The sequence below is a fragment of the Bubalus bubalis genome, chromosome 11, assembly GCF_019923935.1.
Source record: "Bubalus bubalis isolate 160015118507 breed Murrah chromosome 11, NDDB_SH_1, whole genome shotgun sequence".
Taxonomy (NCBI): domain Eukaryota; kingdom Metazoa; phylum Chordata; class Mammalia; order Artiodactyla; family Bovidae; genus Bubalus; species Bubalus bubalis.
In genome coordinates this window covers 33,710,837-33,734,535 of record NC_059167.1, presented here as the reverse complement: position 1 = coordinate 33,734,535, position 23,699 = coordinate 33,710,837, and the positions used below count along the sequence as shown (strand labels likewise).

The 23,699-nt window shown below is 38.3% G+C and overlaps 1 protein-coding gene across 1 annotated transcript in view; it reads right to left on the bottom strand.

Moving 5' to 3' along the window:
• Positions 1 to 23,608, bottom strand: part of EXOC5 (exocyst complex component 5) — a 51,927-nt gene extending 28,319 nt beyond the window's left edge. Inside the window, exons 1-6 of the mRNA XM_045162060.1 lie at positions 23,353 to 23,608; positions 8,258 to 8,352; positions 7,482 to 7,629; positions 6,243 to 6,437; positions 2,503 to 2,567; positions 3 to 31 (exon numbers count right to left, since the gene is read on the bottom strand). Of these exons, the coding sequence (XP_045017995.1) occupies positions 3 to 31; positions 2,503 to 2,567; positions 6,243 to 6,437; positions 7,482 to 7,629; positions 8,258 to 8,352; positions 23,353 to 23,379 (559 nt within the window). The 5' untranslated portion in view covers positions 23,380 to 23,608. The remainder of the gene's footprint in view (positions 1 to 2; positions 32 to 2,502; positions 2,568 to 6,242; positions 6,438 to 7,481; positions 7,630 to 8,257; positions 8,353 to 23,352) is intronic.
• Positions 23,609 to 23,699: the final 91 nt, after the last annotated feature.

The window sequence follows — 23,699 nt, the reverse complement described above, 5'->3', positions numbered from 1 at the left end:
ACTTGCAATTTTGGATTTAACTTCTGAAAATCTGAAAGATAGAAACCAATGATGAAGTTCATTATTTGTGACAAATGTACCATAGTAATGTAAGGTATTAATAAAAGGGAGAATGAGGATACATAGGAACTCTCCATGCTAAATGTCTTCATACAGGATGGGAGGGAGAGGGAGGGTGTGGCCGAGGAAGGAGGGCAAAGATAAGGCCAGAGCGGAGAGAGTGCTGAAAGGAAGCATGCCATTTAACAAAGCTGAAACCGGGCAATTCAGATGGAGTATCTCGTTCTCACTGAGGAAATTCACACTGAATAACCAAATCCCTTTTAAAGAGGGAGGAATTCTGAACGAGACATTAATTAACTGAGCCAGTCCCAACAACTGATTTATTGTCCCTACTCATATTCATTGGCATTTTAAATTCACTTGATATTTGTCTCTTTTCCCTTCTGTTGGGATTTTCTCATATGAAGTTTCATTATTGTCACTTAAAAGAAAATAAACAATAAGTATATATAAATGATGCTGAAACTCCAGTACTTTGGCCACCTCATGCGAAGAGTTGACTCATTGAAAAAGACTCTGATGCTGGGAGGGATTGGGGGCAGGAGGAGAAGGGGACGACAGAGGATGAGATGGCTGGATGGCATCACTGACTCAATGGATGTGAGTCTGAATGAACTCCGGGAGTTGGTGATGGACAGGGAGGCCTGGGGTGCTGTGATTCATGGGGTTGCAAAGAGTCGGACACGACTGAGCGACTGAACTGAACTGATATATAAACGAGTTATTTTAAAACTGGAAAAATAAAATAGAAGCCATAAAAAGGACCCCGTGTGTGCCTAGCTTTCAACCTCTGCAAATTCAGAAACTAAAATATCAATTAAAATACACTAGAACTTTTTCAAATCATAAATATCAAAGGGGAATGCACAACATGGAAAATTAAGGCTGAAAGATGTCACATAATTAAAGTGATAGGTGAGGGGATGGCAAAAAAGATGCCAAAGATAGATAAAAAGGGTAATAATTCAAAGAACTATACAAAATTGATATGGGCTTCCCAGGTGGCTCAGTGGTAAAGAATCTGCCTGTCAAGCAGGAGACGTGAGTTTGAATGAACCCTGGGTTGGTAAAATCCCCTGGAGATGAAAATGGTAACTCGCTCCAGTATTTGTGCCTGGGAAATCCCATGGACAGAGGAGCCTGGCAGGCTATACTCCTTGGAGTCACAAAGAGTCTAACACAACTTAGCAACTGAGCACACAGACAACAAAATTGATATATCAAAGTTATGGTGGATCACAGAGTACAGAATACATTAGGTTATATTGATCTCTGTGAGAAAATTAAATTTGATTAAGATGTAAATTCAATTCTAAGGCTTGGGAGAGAGGTTAAAACAAAACTATAAGAGAAGTATGTAACTGAGAAGTGGGAGAAGATGAGTATATACGTCTGATATTTGTATGGGTGGGAGAAAATTATCATATACCCATTGTGAGCCATACATTTTATCCATTTAAGTAAATGGTTTAACTCTGAAATAAAAGCTTTTTTATGGGTGACATTAAAAATCATTCCTTATAATGTTGGACAAGCATAAGAGTATCAATAATAGCTAAATGATTATTACTGCTAACTCTTTATGATGACACAAAGTTCAAAGTAAAATAAAATATATTTATGGGTAGGGAATATTGGGACATAATGGGCAAACTTTAAGTACAGTAATACATTTACATTCTACTTGTACCCGAGGATCTTCAAGTACCACAAAAGGATATATTATCTGTTTTCAGAGAAGATATGTTTTTCCAGATATTTAAATAGGAGAACCACTATTAATAAAATTAGAGTCTGACATTCCATGGACTAAAGGAAACCATGAAAGAATTTTCTTCTCAGTGAAGCTTCTTTAAGGTTGAAACCATTAATACCTGACTTAGCAATGGTCCTAAGGCATGGCATCTAAAACAGGACTTTGTAACCTTAAGGTCCCTAGGAAGGAGCCTTCAGATAGGTTAAATGGTCTAAAATGCCAAGAAACTGTATACAACACTCTGTTTATCTGAACTTTTTAAAGGCAATTTCATAGCTTTTACCAGCTTTTCAGAGGTGTCCAACACTCCCAAAAGCTTAAGAACTCTCATCTAGAGGAAAAAGCAGCTCAAGAAACCATGTTTAATCTTTTTCTGCCCTTCTAACACTGTTATCAAAGTCCAAAAAAAAAAAAAGAAAATTCAAAATGTCACTTGTCAATTTCAAAATTCTCCATCATTTTTTTTTTTCAAAAGAAAAAGGATTGAGATTATTTCAACATATATCATTAAATTTAGTTGCTAAGAGACCATATTTTTTCAATCAACTATTGCATACTGTATCTTTTAAAGGCAGTCCTCAGTAAGTTCTTGTTGAATTAATGAGTAATACAGGTAAAAGTACAATTTTATTCCATACATTACACACCATAAAGACAAATTAACTCTTGAGAAATAAACTTGCCTATCAAAAGGTAACTCTTGGGCGATTAGGTGCAACTTCTGAATGATGTCTGCTGCCTCCTTTATCTATTAAAAAATAAAAGCAATAATTAAAAAAAAAACTTTATATGTATCAAAAAATAATTTTGTATTTAAAAATAGTAATATTCTCATATGTATGTCCACAGACTCTCACCCAAACAATTTTCTTTTAAAATACACAATAAAATCTTGTGAGCAACAGGAATACATCTGGGGTATCACCAATAATGAGTCATTGAAACATAAACATGTCATTATGGTATTGAAATCTTGTGATTTTATAATGCCACAATCCCTTCCCAATGAAACCTGCAGTTCAAGTCTACTCTGAAAAAATTCAAATAATTGACTGCTGAAAGCGAGTTTAAGTATCTTGTGAGTTTATGAACAGAGAAACAAGAGTTATGAAAATAATTCAGACCATACTGATGCATATAGCCCACTCTAGGTGAAGAAAATAACAAAATGCTTGTCATTTAATGAACATATCAAGTTTTAAAACTTGTTAACATGAAGTCTTCTGAATAGAATATGATACAAAAATGTTTGTACTTATTCAAACTGTGTAACTAAAGGATTTAGACAAGGAGTCTAAAATTTTTTAAATGCAGAAATTTGTGCTTATTCATATTAATGTATAGAGAGTTATATATGCTAACTTTTGAAAACAAATTTCAAATAAGCATTGAGTTTAATTTTGGCACACCTTTAGTATCTGATTTTATCATTCACTTTCTTTAACACTAAGAAAAAAAAGAAAAAAAAAAAGAGACTCCTACAAACGTTGACAGAAGAGCTGAGAACCTTCAAACAGACCTTTCTAAGTGAGTACTCATGTGAAGTCTGGCAAACAACAGTGGGAAAAAAAGAGCAAGGCCAAATGATACTGCTGATGCCAAACAAGAGTGAATATAGACAGCATTTCTGCGTCAGCTACTTCTCTCCTAGTCAGCACGTCACTGCCATTTTCAGTTACCAGACGCTCAGTCTAATTCTGCTGCACAGGAGCATAAATTAACACTGCAAGGTCATTTTTCAACATGCCATTTAGTGGTACTAGCAAGGTCCACCACTTTCTCCTTACCAATGCTCCCTTCAGAAGGAACCTGCCAGGTACATGCTTTATGTTTCCATCAGGAGTTTGTTCTTGTTAAGAGATGGAAGTCCCCATTATGCAGTGTTTGCAAACTTCACTTAATATAGGAAGACGTACAGCAGAGTAAATAACATATGATTTTATCAAATTACCAAATTATTTTACAAAAACTATTTCAAGCACAGTAGTTCTTAAAGTCATCTGTCAGTTAAAATATACACTAGGCACAGAAGTTTTCAAAACCACAATCTAATAACCTGCTTACATCTGCTACTGATGTCAGCGTGAGGTGACAGACCACCCAATGCTAACATGTTAAAGATAATCAGGGCCACCAGGCATTATCTACATGGAGAACGTTAAGTTGTGATTCTAAGAAGAAAAACAACTAACATACTTTGTAAAGATGGAGGTAAGAGGGAATACATACTATGGACATAAAATTGTTTTTTTTTCCCCCAGAGAAGAAAATTAGAAGATTTTGAAAAGCAAAGATTAAAAAAAAAAAACAGCAAAAATGACTATGGAGCAGGAAGAAAAAGGACTAAGATGTGTTATCTTTTCCCATTCTAATTCCTTCCACAATCACACACCGACATGGGTGATTTTCCTTTTCTTTCCACTGGCAAGGTGGCTGGTACACAGTGCAGAAAGTGAAACAGCCAGAAGTTTACCTAATAATGAGCAATCTAGTACCATATATGAGGTTCCTAAGTGTAGTTAACTGTGACAGTACCAGGCCAAAAATAATGACTCAACAGTAACCCAAAATCTATGGGAGACATGAGAGAAAAAAAGACAATTGTGAAAAGAGGACTAAAGTATAAGAAAAAAAGAAACAAGATGAAACAAAATGAGATATGGGAGAGAGTGACACAAAAGAAAGAAAATAAGAGGACTTAGCTTAAACGCTGTTAAGTCTGTACTTATTCCTCAAAAATTAGACAGCTAGTGACCAAGTGACGGAGAAGGCAATGGCACCCCACTCCAGTACTCTTGCCTGGAAAATCCCATGGACGGAGGAGCCTGGTAGGCTGCAGTCCATGGGGTCACTAGAAGTCGGACACGACTGAGCGACTTCACTTTCACTTTTCACTTTCATGCATTGGAGAAGGAAATGACAACCCACTCCAGTGTTCTTGCCTGGAGAATCCCATGGACAGAGGAGTCTGGTGGGCTACAGTCCGTAGCAGAAGAGTAGGATACAACTGAGCATACACACACACACACACACACACACATGTAATCATTCCATTTTAAAATATTTACTTTTCTCTAGATTCTAAATGGCTGCCTTGAGCTGCATGAAATAAACAGACCAACTCACACTGGGTAAAATATCTGCATTTTGTTTATAACAAAGCATAAATATACTCTACAATCCAACAGGTATAATCCAAGGTAACCCAAGGTATAAGACTTGAATTACATACAATTTTATATATATATATTTAAAAAACAATTTTAAAAATATATATATTAATATATACTTTTATAACACATTAGAAATATGTATGTTTCATGTAGGAAACAAAACAAAAACATTCAAACAAAACAAAACTGTACCCTGAAAAACAGTTTGGTGTTCAAGCCCTATGTGTATGTGTGAGTGTGTGAGAATCACATGAATGTATAAAAGCTAGATACTGCCAGTGTTTTACAAGAGTTTAGGTATGATTATGTCCTTGATATTAATCTTACAGCTCTACTTTATATTATAAATATAATTCCTGGAACTCATTATTTAAAATACTGTCTTTTCTATAGAGGGATATTCTCCACACATATAAGCATTTCTTTCAAAGATCTCTAAAAATTATAAACTCAATAAATCCATATATTTCCTACTCACAAAACAATGTGTTGCTTAATTCAAAGTGAACTTCAATACAACTTAGCTTTTAACATTCCACTACCTGAGATATCCCATGGAGTAAACCTGGAAAATATTCTGGAAGACTGTATTCAACATATTAATAGACAATGTTATTACTATGTGCATATACTATTCATAAGAATGTCTATTTTTTCATGCACTCTTAATTTTTTTCCCCCTGAGGGGAAGAAAATGAGCTGAATAACCTTCTCCCAAGATTGTAGAGTAACCAATACCATACAACCTTAGACCAGGATTAAGTGACTAGTGCTATGAAAAAGATTAACATGAATAATTAATTCAGATTTTTCAATTCTTTTTGATCCAAACTATGCTTTAATTTTTATAAAAGAACTTTATTCAAGTAACAAAAACTAGAAGCTCTGAATTTCTTTTACAGAAATATAGTTCAGTTTGTAAATGATTTAGGGTCACACCACCCCCTCACCCAGGGGAATATGACTATTAAATTCTTTTAATATTAAAAGTCAATTATGAAAAAGAAATACTTATTAACATAGTTAAATATTTCTAAACCATACACATTTCATAAACAAAATACCAGGAAATCCAACTAAAAATTTGAATATAAATTTTGTTGGCAAGTGTATTTTTCAGAATAAAGACTTTTAATAAGTCAGCTACTCAGTGATTTGAAGTCTGACTCTGGAAAGCAGCAATTGTAGTTCATAATTAGAGCATTATTAGTAATGTTATTACATGCTTTTATCCTTCTGACAGTGCTCACCTTTTCAGAATTTGTAAAAACATCAGATTTCAGTTCTCCATCTAGAAACTCATTGAAGTATTTCATCAACTTCTGAGCCTCTACTGCCCGTTGTCTGGGTGTGTTTACCCCCTCCAACTGGTCTCCAAGGTGACAGACTTTGGTTGCTACATAGCTGATGTGCTCATCTAGTTCTTGGAAATGTTGGAAGGCAACCTAGGAGAAACATGCACGAGCATAAAATACAATCAGAGAACCCAGATTAACTATTAATACTATTGTTATTACCAAGGGGAATTTGCATTAGAAGTATTTTGAACCTATTACTTTAACTACTTAAAAATACATTATCTTATGTAAACAAGACACTATTTTATTAAATATTAATAAATATTTATTAATCTATTAATAAATAATATTTATTAAATATTTTCTAACAGTTATACAGGCTTAAGTGAAGGAATCTAAACATATGAAAACTGAGTAGAAATCAGCTTGCTAATCCTTAATACTCAAGAACAAACAACCCCTACAAGGCAGCAATGCTAAACATGCTCTTCTAACTACACTTCTAATTAAAGGTCAATCAAGTTCCACATCAGGCTCAGGATGTGAAAGAGGTTCAGAGGTTCCTGATTAAGTCTAGGGCCTAAGAAGTAAGAATGGCTAAGAAGCTTGGCCTATGTACCCCAGAGTCACCCTAATGCTAATGGTCTAGTTTTTCTCCAAAATGGACTGAGGAAGAGTCCTGCATCTGCTTTTCCCAGTTACACTAGCATTCTCATTAGGGTATCTGCCTCACAACTTCTGTGAAACTTCCCAGACCAGGTTTCCTCTAGGGAAAAATCTGATCCAGGCAATAGTTGGTCTGGTATTATTATTTCGCTTTATGATTAAATGAGAATGCAAATAAATACCTAAATATCCAAGCTAGTCATGACTCCCTAAAAATACAGGTCTGCTGAGGTATCATTCTTAAAAATTTGCATTGTTAAGAGAGGAAGCAAGGACCACACTGTACTGAATACCATCCCATCCTAAGAAGGGAGTACTCTAACCCCAAACCATCACTCAGTAGCAAACAAGTGCACCAAGAGTGCCTGGTAACAATTAATTAATATTTTATGACATGAGATGGGAGCAGTATAAAGAAACCTCAACAATTACTATTTGACTAGACTTTAAAAAAAAAAAAACTTAAAACTGAAAGGATATAAACATATTAAAGTCTGTATATTCATTATTCAATTAACAGTTTACCTGATTGCTTTTCTGGAGTTCTTGTACCTTCCTGGCAAATTCCTTAGCTTCTTTCTGACACTGTTGCTCTAGTTTCTCTACTTTCCTTTGAATCCTTTCATCCATTATCTGGAGCTCCTGAATATGATTTACAAATTCTTCTAATAATCTAACAAAATAAAATTAGAATATGTATCAATCCATCTATAATTGATCACTAGGAACTGATCAGTCCACTTATAATTGTAAATAAAGCATTAGTGAGCATTCCTTGAGGTAGGGATGAACATGTTAATTTTCTCTCTAGCATTATGTTAGGGATTATCTCTGATATAAATGAAAACCTCATAGGAAATCTCCAGATTAACCCCCAGAAATGAAACCAATTTTACAGAAATAGTCAAAAGGGTAAAATGTACTATATAAACATAATATTGTACATTCGAGGTATGGTGAGTTTTGTTCCCCCAATTTACAACAATACTTAAAATGGCATACTCAACATGTTTTATTTTAGAGGTATAACCAGTAATTTCTAATTTATTATTAATTGGAGAAAAGATTAAATTCTCATAATGCAATAAAATCCCTTCCCCCATGTCACTTAAAGTCCTTTTCTAAAATAAAAGAAACATAAAAGGAAAAAAAATAAATCTCAAGCTTCTAATGCTTCTTCCTTTTATTGGTCAGTTGTTAACTCCCTTTTCATGAATATTGAAAGGAATTCCAACAGTCACCTCTGTTCCAGACACAAACTTGTACTAGATTGGGTCTATGAAAAAAAAATTTTACTTCACCTTTTAGGATCAAAAGCTTCAGGTCCCCCTCTAGAGCCTCCTCCTGGGGTTCTCCATACAAGACGTTCAATATACTCATCTGCCACAAAAGGCTCCTAGTTTACAAAATAAATGTTCTTTTAAAAGTTTCATACATAACTTACTACTACTTACAAAAATGAAATAGGTAATACTATGTGAGAACTGAAATTAAACTACTAGTTAAATATATCTATTAAAATGTACAAGCTTTTTCTATTTAAAAAGTCTTCAATAAACAAATCATTTAATGAAAATTAGGATATTAAAGAGTTTGATAAGCAGGAACAAACTAGTGGAAAAGTGAGCAAAGAAACAATTTATAGAAGAAATAAAAATGGCCAAGAAACATGAAACATATAAAGCTTCACTAGAAATCAAATAAGGTCAAGTTATTACTTTTTGGGGGCCTCACTGACAATGTTTTTTCTTTTTCCTTAATTACAGTATTTAAATACAGTATTTCCTTAATTACAATATGCAATACAGGGGCAGGTAGGCTGAAATTCACACTCTCATTATTGCTAAGTCACTTCAATCGTGTCCAACTCTGTGCAACCCCATAGACGGCAGCCCACCAGGCTCCCCCGTCCCTGGGATTCTCCAGGCAAGAACACTGGAGTGGGCTCATTATTGTTAGAAATGTTAAAAGGTACAATATTTTTAGAGGGCAATAAGCAACATTTTGGTAACGTCAACAGGTCTACAAATGCTCACACTATTTAACCCAGTAATTCTACTTTTAAAATTCTAAGGGAAAAAGTAGATATGAATGCAAAATTTCTGTAATATGTATAATGCTGAAAAGTTACTTACAGAAATATCAACAGAATCATTATTGAAAAATTATAGTCAATTTATAGGATAAAAAATTATGTTCCTATTAAAATCATGTTGTAAAAAAATTTAATGAAATGAGAAAAAATGCTCACATATAATATTTAATATTAAAATAGCAAGACAAAAATGTTCTAAACTTTATAGAAAAAAAGAATTAAAAAAAAATCAGAATAGAAGGCCCAATTAAGAAAATTATCATTCAAATGTTCACTATCAGCCGATAATGTGTTTTTTAAACATAATATTAACACATGAATTTACATAGTTTCCATATTACCCTATTTCATATAAACAGGTATCATATATATTGCCTCACACTTAGCATGTAACTTAAACTGATAGCATTTGTTGGTGATTTCAGTTTGAATTTTTGTATCTGTAAAACTTTCCATTCTTAATCATATTTTAAAAACATATTTTCATTGATGAACATTCACTGAACAATAAAATGTCCACTGCCAAGCAGTCTGTTAGGCTTTGGAATAAAAAGATGTATATAACACAAATGGCACCCTTCAGAAACTTACAACATGAACAGGGAAAAAGTATTAAAGAATACAGTAATAGTACGTGACAATTAAAATTTAAAATTTGTGCACAAACTTCAGTACTAACATTGCTGAGTGAGTTGTTAACTCAATAGGTAGTTGAGTGATGGAAAAAGGATATTTCTTAATTCAGCAAATGTTTAGTAAACAACTACTCTTGTGTTGAGCACTGTGGCGGGCACTAAGAATACAGATGTGAATTCTATACACAAGTCTCTGCAAGTTCTCACAGAAATGATCTTCTACTAAGGATACAAACCTTAAACAGTAATTACAGAAATAACTAATCACAATTGTGATAAATGTGGGGGAAAGAAATTCCTGAATGCTCTAAAAACAGCAACAGAGATGAAGGGAAGATGGAAATGAAAGAAGACTGGTATAAAGAGTGAGTATTGCAACAGTCTTACTTTCTGAGAGCATGACACTTTAGCTGAGACCAGAGGAAAGAAGAAAAGTCAGCCAGAAAAAAAATGGAACAGTTCTCCAGACCATTAGGGAAAGAGAAGATAGAGCTTAACCCATTAGAGGAAAATGGACTAGATCACAAATACCACATATGGAAGGATGTAGAGAGAAATGACAGTTAAAACCCATAGATGATAACCTGTCTTTTTATCATCATCACCATCATCATCACATTGGAATTTGAGAGAATGGCTTACCAGTCTGATATGGGAGGAGGACTGAGAGGATAAGCTTCAGTCAGAACAATAACCATCGGAAAAAGAGGAGGAACACCAACGAGAATAACGGCTCACATAATCATTTAACATTCACTGTGTGCAGTTAAGACCAGAGGTCCTATTTTATCCCCAGTTTATAATGAGGAAGCTGAGACTTAGGATACTTACTTGCCCAAGATAACGCAAGCTGTACACTGCAGAGTTGAGATTTAAATTGCTGTTTCCACTGCTATATAACACTTAATAGCAACTTTGGGAAACTACAAATAGCTCCTTGTGCCTACAGTTTAGGTGGTGAGAATAAGAGGTGAAGCTAAAAAGGTGAAAACTGCCACATGAAGGCACATGCACATCACTGATTTGTCTTTTAACATTTCTCCTTATAGTCATATGGCATCAAAAATACAAGCCAATAATTTTATCAGACAATTGATAAACTGTCACATGCCTTGTATACATAAAATCCATGATCAAGTTTCAAACTGTACATATTTTTAAAGAAAACTATAATTTTTATTATTGTTAATATCAGTTATTGCTAAAAAATAAACATCAAGTAGCAAGAACACAGGAGAAGGCAATGGCACCCCACTCCAGTACTCTTGCCTGGAAAATCCATGGACGGAGGAGCCTGGTAGGCTGCAGTCCATGGGGTCGCTAAGAGTCAGACACGACTGAGCGACTTCACTTTCACTTTTCACTTTCATGCATTGGAGAAGGAAATGGCAACCCACTCCAGTGTTCTTGCCTGGAGAATCCCAGAGACAGAGGAGCCTGGTAGGAGGCCGTCTATGGGGTCGCACAGAGTCGGACACGACTGAAGCAACTTAGCAGCAGCAGCAAGAACACATAACAACATAAATAGTTTTTAAAAAAATTTTAAAGACTCTTTTTAAAAGGTTCTTTCATAGTGGTCAAAATAACTGAGAAATAGCAGCCATAGTAATACAGTTCTAGGAAATATAAACATCCGATATGATCAAGGCTTGAAAAGCAAAACTGCTAGCTACTTTTAAAAAATTCAGTTCAAATCAGATTTTAAAATGGGCAGAAGAAATGAATAGCCGTTTTCCCAAAGAAGACATATAGATGGCCAAAAGGCACATGAAAAGATGCTCAACATGGCTACTGCTACTGCTAAGTCACTTCAGTCGTGTCCGACTCCGTGCGACCCCATAGACGGCAGCCCACCAAGCTCCCCCGTCCCTGGGATTCTCCAGGCAAGAACACTGGAGTGGGTTGCCATTCCTTCTCCAATGCGTGAAAGTGAAAAGTGAAAGTGAAGTCACTCAGTCGTGTCTGACCCCCAGTGACCTCATGGACTGCAGCCTACCAGGCTCCTCCATTAATGGGATTTTCGAGGCAAGAGTACTGGAGTGGGTTGCCATTGCCTTCTCCTCTATCATCAAAAAGAACACAAGTAACAAATGATGGCCAGGATGTGGAGAAAGGGAACCCTTGTACACTGCTGGTGGGAATAAAAATTGGTGCAGCCACTGTGGAAAACAGTATGGAGATTTCTCAAAAAAACAAAAAATAGAACTACCATGTATGTTAGCTGCTCAGTCATGTCTGACTCTTTGGGACCCCATGGACTGTAGCCCACCAGGCTCCTCTGTCCATGGAATTCTCCAGGCAAGAATAATGGAGTGGGTTGCCATTTCCTTCTCCAGGAGAACTTCCTGACCCAGGGATCAAACCCAAGTCTCCCTCACTGCAGGCAGATTCTTTACCATTTGAGCCACCAGGGAAGCCCAGGACTACCATATGACCCAGAAATTCCATACTTGGGTATATATCTGAAAAGACAATAACAACAACAGCAATTTGTGCAGATATATGCACCTCAATGTTCATAGCAGCATTATTTACAATTGCCAAGATATGAAAGCAATATAAGTGTCCATCAACAGGTGAACTGATAAAGAAGGTGCAGTATATAGATACAATGAAACACTACCCAGCACATAAGAAAGGATGAAATTTTGCCATTTGCAGCCACACAGATGGACCTGAAGGGCATTATGCTGAAAGTGAAATATATCAGACAGAGAAAGACAAATACTGTACAAAATCATTTATAATGGGGAATCTAAAAAATATAACAAACTAATGAATATAACAAAAAAGAAGTGGACTCACAGATATAGAGAACAAACTAGTGGTTACCAATGGTAGGGAAGAGGACAGTATCAGGGTAGGGTAACGGGAAGTACAAACTATTGGATGTAAGATATGTTACAAGGATGTATTAAATAACATGGGGAATATGCCAGTATTTTGGAATAACTGCAAATAAATAAATAAATTCAGTTTACCCAGGTGCTGACATGATTGATGATTAAATCATAAGGATGAGTTAGATATTCTGCAAAGTAAATATTCTGACCCTCTAAAATACAATTTACTCATTTAGCTGCTGCTGCTGCTGCTAAGTCACTTCAGTCGTGTCTGACTCTGTGTGACCCCATAGACGGCAGCCCACCAGGCTCCCTCGTTCCTGGGATTCTCCAGGCAAGAACACTGGAGTGGGTTGCCATTTCCTTCTCCAATGCATGAAAGTGAAAAGTGAAAGTGAAGTCGCTCAGTCATGTCCAACTCTTAGCAACCCCATGGACTGCAGCCTACCAGGCTCCTCTGTCCATGGGATATTCCAGGCAAGAGTACTGGAGTGGGGTGCCATTGTCTTCTCTGACTCTTAGCAAACATATTTACATAATCATACCTGAGTCTACCTCACTTGAGACAAAAGAGTTGACATGTTTAACAAATCTTAATTTACAAGCACAAATTGAGAAACAATGACTCAAAGGAACTTATGCTTAGAGCTACTCAGAACTTTAGAAAGTCTGACAAACACATGAAAGACTTCTAAATAAGACGGTAATGACCAATTTTTAAAAGTGTTTACTATGTGCTAAATCTGTGCCTAGCACTTACAATCTTATTTAATACATACTTAACAAGTCTATGAGGTAGGTTCTATTAATATAGCCTAGTTTTATACCTGAGAAATTATGATACAAGGGGGTATTTAATCCAAGGCCACATTGGTGAGGTATAATCCATGGGGTCATAAGGTTCCAATGGACTCAAGAAATCATGATGTTAAATAGATCCAGAAACTATTCATCATAAGATGGAAGTAGTAACCCCAGGATCAAACAAGAACAGAGCCAGAAAGCAAACTGCATAAGCAGGTAGCCCATGTTTTTCACTACTATTGCACGAGCATGCTTCCCTTAATTCATATGTATGGCCTTATGGGAATCACTTGAAACCAGATGATAGAGAAGGAAAAGCATGAGCTTGCTTCATCAAGAGTTGGCTAAGCATGTTGGTATCAAATAAAAATGAACAGCAGCTGCAATCACAACTTCCCTCAGCGGTGGCCTTGAAACTCGGTGACAAGAAAAATATCCTCCCAAAAGGCAATGACTGTTCATCCTCATGGGTGGTCAGAAAACTGACCTAGTTAGAATATACATGGACTCATGGATAGTGGCCAAGGACCTAGCTATCAGAGGAGAAAGACTGGAAGAAAGAGAACAGGGAAATCTGGGGTTGACGCACGTGAATGGACACATGAGACTGGGCATGAAGTATGAAGATCTTAGTATCACATGTTAACATCCACAAGGAGACATTTACTATGGAAGAAGAATAAATAACCAGGTAGACAAGATGACTCTGCCACTCAACCCACTTCTAATTTTCCTCCAGGGTAAGAACCCCAAATGGAGTGCTAGAAGAGCTACCTGTCTCCTCCCCCCACCAATGTACATGAAAACATGGAGCTTAGTGGCACAGGAGTGTTCTGCAGGGAACACAGATGTGTAGTCCAGATATTCCTTCAAGAAGGGTCACGCTCTAGCTGCCAGCAGTGCTGCCAGCAGAGCATTCACCTGGCGGTATTTTCAGGGATCCTTCAGCTGCACAGAGCTCCTTCACTCAATGCCATACTTTTCCCAATGTTGTCTGTGTCTGCTCAGTTGTGTCCAACTCTTTGCGACCCCATGGACTGTCTCCTCTCTCCATGGCATTTCCCAGGCAAGAATACTGGGGCAGATTGTCATTTCCCACTCCAGGGGATCTTTCCGACAAAGGAATCAAACACGGTCTCTTGCGTCTCCTGCACTGGCAGGCCGATTCTTTACCACTGCACCACCTGGGAAAGCCAATGTGGTCTCTATCTAATTACTAAGACAAGGATATAAAGGCCTGACCACTTGAGTATAAATCAGGGCAACTCTGACAGGTAATTTTAGTTTCAGAACTCCCCACAGGAACTATCAACACTGTTGCTGGGTCAGCACTGTACTGCTATTTCTCCTAAGACCCAATTTTGCTTATCTACCCTGTCCTTTCACATATACTCACCCCAAGGGTACTTTCTAATAAATATTCTGCCCACGGCTACTGCGGCTGCTGCTAAGTCATTTCAGTCGTGTTCGACTCTGTGTGACCCCATAGACGGCAGGCCACCAGGCTCCCCCGTCCCTGGGATTCTCCAGGCAAGAACACTGGAGTGGGTTGCCATTTCCTTCTCCAATGCATGAAAGTGAAAAGTGAAAGTGAAGTCGCTCAGTTGTGTCCGACTCTTAGCGACCCCATGGACTGCAGCCCACCAGGCTCCTCCGTCCATGGGACTAAACTGTCTTAAAGTCAGCTTCTCTGAGAAAACCTGCAACATTGTAGTAGTCTAGTCAAGAGATGCTAATGACTCAGATCAAAGTAGCAATGTAAGGATGCTGTCATATCGCCAGGTTCATGACCTTTTAAAGGATCTGTTCATATGGATGTGAGAGTTGGACTGTAAAGAAAGCTGAACGCCAAAGAATTGATGCTTTCGAACTGTGGTGTTGGAGAAGACTCTTGAGAGTTCCTTGGAATACAAGGAGATCAAACCAGTCTATCCTAAAGCAAATCAGTCCTGAATATTCATTGGAAGGACTGATTCTGAAGTTGAAACTCCAATACTTTGGCCACCTGATGTGAATAACTGACTCAATGGAAAAGACCCTGATGCTGGGAAAGATTGAAGGCAGGAGGAGAAGGGGACAACTGAGGATGAGATAGTTGGACGGCATCACCGACTCGATGGATGTGAGTTTGAGCAAGCTCCGGGAGTTGGTGATGGACAGGGAAGCCTGGCGTGCTGCAGTCCGTGGTGTCGCAAAGAGTCAGACACAACTGAGCGACTGAACTGAACTGATACAGTGAGTGAACTGAATGCTGATAAACTGGATGTGGCAAGAAATTTTAAAAGGGAATCATGATGACTCGTAAAGGTTGCAACCAGAACAACTGTATGAACAGTGAGTGGTACCATTTACTGAGACTGGGAAGGAGATGGAAAAGCGAGTGGGGAAACAAGAGCTCTATTCTGCATATTATATGCGGAAGATGCCAATCTGATATACATGTGAAAATGTAAAGCACATGGTCAGAAAAATAAGCTGTATTACAGGGAAGAAACTGGTGCTAGATATAATTTTAAAGTTATTTAAAACCTCAGAACTGGATTAGATCACCCAGGAAGAAGGGCATGCCAACATGTGGAAATAGGAAGAGGAAAGGAAACCATCAAGAGACAAAATAAGAGGGACCAGTAGAGGAGGAGGAACTACTAGGAGAGAACAGTATCCTGGAAGTGAAATGTAGGTTTTATCTTCAGAGGCAATCAAATTATCACAAGAGTTAAAGATAAATCAGTTGCTGATTTTTAAAAAATGGAAGTTTTGAAAAAACAAAAAATCTTTTCTGCTTATAAAACTAAATAAATCCCAGTAACTTATTAATACTTAGCATTGCAAAGGCATTTACAATGAGAAAAAGAGGCAAATTAACAAATTCTTCAAGACCTCTAAATGACCAACTCCTCCTGAGGATTCTCAAAGATACCTGTAAACAATTCCCCTCAAAATCTTCTAGAATTTCATGAATCTAACAAAGGTATATCTTAATCTCTATTTTTCTATAGTAATTAAAAGCAAAATCAGCCAAAACGATCTAAGTATGTACTACAAAGATACTATCATGTTAAATTCAACTTTGCATGCATGCTCAGTCACTTAAATTGTGACTGATTCTTTGCCACCCCATACATTGTAGCTCGCTAGGCTCCTCTGTCCATGGGATTTCCCAGGTAAGAAAAAAGGAGTGGGTTGCCATTTCCCTGATCCAGGGATCAAACCAGCATCTCCTGCACTGGCAGGTGGGTTCTTTACCACTAAGCCACCAGGGAAGACAAACTTTACATAATTTATTAGTATGTTTATCTGTTAAACTGATTTCATATTCTTATAAGTTTCATATTCTTTATTACCAATTGTAATAAAAATATAGGGTTTGTAGTCATTTCTATTAAAAATTAAGACCTCAAGCCCTTGAACAGGAACATAAATCCCTAATTTAACACTTTCTCCTTGAGAAAATCCAACTAAACTTTCTCAAAAATATTCAATAAAATATGTTACAGTTCAGTTCAGTCACTCAGTCGTGTCCGACTTTTTGCGACCCCATGAACCACAGCACGCCAGGCCTCCCTGTCCATCACCAACTGCTGGAGTCTACCCAAACCCATGTCCATTGTTACAGCCACCTACAAACTCAAAGAACCTATAATATTTTCACTTACCAAGGTTAAAAAAAAAAAAAAAAAAAGGCTCAGAGGATTTCAGGAAGAAGTATTTCTGGGTCCTATTAAAGCCAACTAACAAGTAGGTTCAGGTACTTCCTGTAGAAAGTACTTTTCTTAAATTCACTATGTAACAGACCACTGTCAAACTAATCTTTAAAACACTATTCACTTTTAGTCAGAAACTTCCCTATGCAATTTCAAAACTATGATGTTCACACTCTTAAATCTACCCTTTTAAGTTCTTATTTTACTGAAGCTAAGTCGCTTCAGTCGTGTCCGACTCTATGCGACCCCATAGACGGCAGCCCACCAGGCTCCCCCATCCCTGGGATTCTCCAGGCAAAAACACTGGAGTGGGTTGCCATTTCCTTCTCCAAAACTACCTAACCTAATTTCTTTGCACCCCAAAATGAACAGGCACACTACCACAAGCCTACTCTCATCTTCTCTTCAAACTCATGTTACTTCTGCTTCCTTACCTGTGATCAAGTTACTCAATCCACAAGGATACTTGTGGGAAAAGCATTTTTTCCCCTAGATTATCTCAACTGATTCCTTCACTCTTAAACAATCCCCATGAAGCTGAAAGGGCTCCCCTGGTGGCCCACTTCATAAAGAATCTGCCTGCAATGCAGGAGACCAGGGTTCAATTCCTGGGTCAGGAAAATCCCCTGGAGAAGGAAATGGCAACTCACTCCAGTATTCTTGCCTGGAAACTCCCATGGACCACAAGAGCCTGGCAGGGTACAGTCCATGGGGTTGCAAAGAGTTGGCTACAACTAAGCACATGTACACACATGCACACGGGGCTTAAAAATTCAAATCCCAACACAGAATAGTATTTAATACCAGTAACACTTCCATTTTGTCATTTATTGCTTTATACTAACATCTGCGGGAGAAGGCAATGGCAACCCACTCAAGTACTCTTGCCTGGAAAATCCCATGGATGGAGGAGCCTGGTAGGCTGCAGGCCATGGGGTCGCTAAGAGTCGGACACGACTGAGCGACTTCACTTTCACTTTTCACTTTCATGCATTGGAGAAGGAAATGGCAACCCACTCCAGTGTTCTTGCCTGGAGAATCCCAGGGACAGGGGAGCCTGGTGGGCTGCCGTCTATGGGGTCACACCAAGTCACACATGACTGAAGTGACTTAGCAGCAGAAGCAGTAACATCTGTAAGTTTCTCTCTTCTTACACTTAAATTGAAAGCAAGGGCAGGTTTTGTCATCTATTTCTCTTACTTTCCAGCTGTGGTCAACAGAATAACATTGAGCACATGGCAGATGCACAATAATTCAAGACACTTGCTTGCCCATAGCCAAATCCCCTGCTGAGGACCTTGAAAATCAAGATTTGCCCCTTATATCCAAAACCAAAAAAAGACAGGACCACCATGCTCCACTCCAGAAATAAAAAATAGGCATTCTATGGTGCTATAAATTCAAGACTCTACTAGAAACCAAACACGAGCTTTATGCAATTCCAGCACTGGAACTAAATGAATTGTACCCATTTGGCTTCTCCTTTTAACCACATTTGATTTTATTTTCATGAGACTGTGTTTTGTGGTGGATTTAAATGAATTACATTTATTGAATACTAATTCTTTTGAAAAGCACTACAAATGTTTTGTTTCAGGCTAGCAAAATGGGATTCATCCTACCCAAGGAAAGGCTGAAAGAAAGCACACACAAGACAACTAAGAGGCTAAGTGATAAGCATGCCAGGAGAGCTTTTGTTCCAGTGGTCTTCGGTCCTGGTTCCTGACACAGTCCTCCTAAAACTCTTCTAATCTGCTGAGTGACAAAGCTGATAGGAGTGGTTTACACAGAACTCCTAAATCTCTTGGAATCTCCTGGGAGCACATTTGGCTCTACTGAAGCAACTCTTGGTGGGTTCCTGGATGGCGACTGGTCACCAGAAAGATAAAGAATGATTAGAAGCCCAGAACTTTCAGCCTCATCCTCTATACTCTGTGAAGAGGAGAAGGGTTAGAGATTGAGTGAATAACTGATTCTCTACATGATGAAATCTCCATAAAAATCCCTAAAGTGTGGGGTTCAGGGAAATTCCTGGTTGTGGAGCACATCACGTTGCTCGAAGGGTGGCACACCCAAGGAGAGAATGGCAGTGCGGTACTCCTCCATACTCTGCCTTATGCGCCTCTTCCCTCTGGTTGTTCCTGAGCTTCTTAATAAACCAGTAATCTAGTCACTAAATTGTTCTCCTGAGTTCTGTGAGCCATTCTAGCAAACTACTGAACCCAAAGAGGAGGTCATGAGAACCTCCAATTTAAGGCTGGCCAATCAGAAACAGAGATGACAACATTGGTATCCAGAGTGGGGGCATTTTTGTGAGATTGAGCCCTTAACTTCGAGCCCTTTGTGGGACTTAAGCTAACTCCAGGTAAACAGTATCAGAATTAGAGTGAATTGTAGAAAACCCAGTCAGTGTCTGTTGGAAAACTGAATTGTTGTGGGAAAAAAATCTCCATCCCCATACATCTGGTGTCAGAAGTGAAGCAATATTGAGAGTACTGGTAAAATGTTGAGAGAAGAAATGTGTTTTTTTTTTTTTCCTTTCACTCCCTCAACTAGATTTTTAACTCAAACCATCTTTTAATTCCAGTACCTGGAAGGATTTCTGGCCTAGGGTAGAAAGCTAAGTTTTAAGGAAAGCTTAAGGAAAGCTAAATGTTTACTGAATGAATCCATTTTATATACATGATACTATCATCGGTGGCCAAGTTCCATAAATATGTATTTAATAGCTAATATGGCTAAAACAAGTAGCATATCAACATCTTGAAAGTAAAGGAGTGGTCCTTTCTTGTATATTTTATGTTCATTACTAACTAGTTAACTGAACAACAGAATCTTTTTGAATAAGTCTTCAGTCTGGGTAACTTATTTTGTAAATCTAAGAGACATAAATATGTTTTTATACAAATGTCTTCTTCACTGTTCAAATTCTAATCTGGAAGTCAAAGAGTCATTGTCACCACAGTCCAATTACCTGACTTCAAACACTATTATTAATGCATCCACATTTACAAAAAAGAAAAAAAAATCAAATTCCTAATTCTCAATGATGAAAAACTCTTCCCTTACATGCCACTCCTCGTCTTCATGCATGCTATTCTTCATGAACTAAGATGAACTCTTCCCTTGTTTTTGGGGTCTACACTTGTATGGTCTGCTTTATTGGAATGTCCCTCCACCCAGTTCCACAAACTCAAATTTAATTTGTCCTTTGTATTTCATTCAAATGCCACCTTCTAATCCTTTCCCACTTCTAGAGGTAATCTTCCTATCCTTTCAACTTCTATAGCACTTTACCTAGACCCCTGACACCATTTATAACTTTATTTCAAAAGTATGTAGCTATATATCTATCTTCTCTCCCCCTATTTAACATTAAGGGCAAGTTCTATTTATAATTCAACATTTTCCAATGTTCCATGGAATTCACAAAATTAACTGTAGAAAATAAAACATTCTCATGGTCAAAGAAGTTTGGGAAATGAACTTCTTAAAATCTTTAACATACCAAGGAATATTGTAAATCTCTAATGAAATAAAGCATGCCCATATCCAAAACTTTTTTGGGCTCTGAACCAGTTGTGTTTTTTCTTCACATCTCATAGGATTAATATGTATATAGCAAACTCTTTGAGACATGAAGCCTCATTAACTTAGTAGGTACTCAACAGATTCTGCTTAACAAAGAATCCTCCCCTCCCGTAAAGGTAACTTGCCCAAACAGAAGAATGACAGGACAGAAAAACAGCAAGTGAGAAGGGAATACAAAGTTCTCAGCAGTGCAGTGAAAAGAGAAGAATACTTATGACAACAGAGAAAAAATTTACTATTCCAGCCACTTTTTATATGTAGAAGACATAACACAAACCACATATGAACTCTTTTTAGAATGTCCATCCTGAGGTGATCATTTAGAAACACTGCAGACAGAACTTTTAAATCATTTCTGTCAACTGAGGAAATATCATGTAGTTTGCTTTTGTTGTATGAAAGTGTTTATGTCAAAAAGAAGTCTCACAGGATCAACAAGATTTTAAAAGAAACAGGGTTAACACTTAAGATATTTCACAGATGCAAAGCATAATTTTGCTTTAACTTCTTTTTCAGTGTGAAAAAATTAAGGCACAATCCAATTTATTGGTGCATTAAAGCCAGGATGCATAAAAACTAAATATCCTTGACTACATCCTAACCTGTTTTCCATAGTTCTCCAGCTGTGACTAAGGAAGGAAAGTAAGAGAAAAAAAGGCACTCCCTGATTTGTCCTACAAGCTATCTTCTAAAGACAATAGCAACAGGAAATGGCAGCGATAGCTAAAGTTCGGTTCTTTTCTTTTTTCCTTCTCCCTGTAAAGCAAACAGACCAACTTTCTACTTGGCGGTGAAAACTTATTCAAGGGTAGGAATCCACTGTAGGGCTGAAAAGATAAATACACTTATCATTCCTATTAACATTTAATTTTAACTATTAATGTAATACGCTTTTAATTTTGATGAAGCAACAAATTACACATGGTCAGCAAAGAGAAAAGTCACATGTGTTAAGATCCACAAGCATGTTCAATCAAGGGCACTCTATAAACCCTGTGGACACAGGACTAGTTGTCTGTATTATCACTATTAAGTATTCCCTGCTCTCATAACTGATGTCATTGCATTAACTCAGACCCTAATTTAGTTTAACTACCTTAGTAAATGGCAAGACATGAGAAAGCAAAATAAACTACACATATTTCTCTATTTCCTCTCCTTCCCCCATGCAGAACAAAAATCAAATACATTTTCAAGGAAGTATATGCGGACTCATATGATCAAACATTTAAAGAAAAAGAGACAACTGGGAATTCATAAGCCCAAAGGTTAATATCTTATGAACAGTATGACAAAGTTAACAGTTTTCTGTATATTAACAGCTGGCTGGTTCCCTATTTCATGAAAGATTTCAACTTCATAAATTAGTATCTGGCTCAGGAACACACAGTAAAAGCTTTTAGCAAAAAGAAGGTCTCCCTGCTCCTGTCAATCACTAAACAAATGGCACAATTTTGGAGTTAGAGAAATTAATGCAATATATATATGTCCCTACACTTAAATCTAAGAAAATATAATTAATATTTCCCAATTCTTTCTAATAATTATACTCCTTCACTCACAAATTACTATTTTATTACAATTTATTATAACAATAGCATACACTATTCCTCAACAAATGCATTATCTATCCAAAAGCTGACAGAATTCCAAAACATAGTTAAATTAACACTAACAAATGAAAAGCTCCCAGTTGTTACAAAAGCTGTGGCATTCAAATTTTAAGCCAAAAAAAAAGAAACAAAACACCCCAAATAACAAAATAAAGCCTGCTGAATCTTACGCAGAAAAAAGAATCCAATTTTCACCTATGGAGAAATTATCTATTGTCAACTTAATTATTGTCTTCTTAATTATTACCTACACTTTTGTTACTCAGTATGAAACATAAGCACACACAAAAAGGGTCCATCCTTCTCTCTCCTTCACATCTCAGCTTTCATTTCTTTTACAAAAGGAGATACCCTGTTGTTAGGTGGTCCAATTAAAATATTCCTCTTCTATTATCTCAAGCATCACAGCTTCTCACACTGGATTCCCCTCGGCTCAATTTTTAGTTTTAGAGACTGAAAACGGTCCAGCAAACACATTAGAATGTCAATGTCTCACGCGTTAAGGATTCTCGGGGGGTTATGTTACACTTCAACTCCTCAAGACCCGAACACAAATGTTAGTTTTAGTTTTGACTTTCTTCAGTGGGAAGGGTTTAGTAGGCCTCTATTGTCCTAAAAAGAGACTACAGCCTTCTCAAATGAAAGGGTAAACTGCTAAAGTGCCGCTTCCAACACTGGCTAACGGAGTCATTACTCAATCACGAGAGCCCCCTGTCGTCCCAATCTCAAGGGGCCCCCCCCTAGAATACCATGCGGGGATCCAGGCGACAAGACGGAACTCGCCAGACTTGGGTCAGCCTCCTCTCTCCGCGCCCTAAGTCAGCCCGTCCCATCCCGAGCTCATCTTCCAAAGCCCAAACCCCGAGGCTCCCTTCCAGCCGACGCTGCTCTGCTAGGACTCCTGGCTCGCACCCCTGCCCACCTCCCCACCCGGGGCCCCAAGCTACCCCTCCCCCCTTTCACGCTCCGCTTGCGCCGACACCCGAGCCACCACCCCACTCCTTCGCCGTCGCACCTTCCTTCCGTCGGGCTGCTCTCGGGCAGCGGCAAACGCCCACTCCTCTGCCCGCACCCCGGGCCTGCCACTCCCTGAAGGGCCGCGGAGACCCACCTCGAACAGCTCGGCCGTCGTGGCCATCCCGGCCGGCTGAGAGGCACGCCTCGCACTGGATGCCGTCTCCGCTTCACATGCTGCGCCTCAGCGGCGCGGTACACAGGTCCCCGCTCGGCTCGCCAGCTTCGGCTCCCGGCCGCTGCGGGCCGCCCCGCTCCCCACAGAGCCCAGGCGGGGCGGGAGAACGGCCATGAAGCGAAGCCGCAGACGCCTGTCAGAGGCCTCCCGGCGCCGCCCGCGCCGCTCCCATTGTCACCGCCTCGTACGCCGGAAGTGGAGCTGCGCGCGCCCGGGTAGCTGTTGGGAGGGGCAGCCGAGGAGGCGAGCAGCGGGCGAACTGCAGA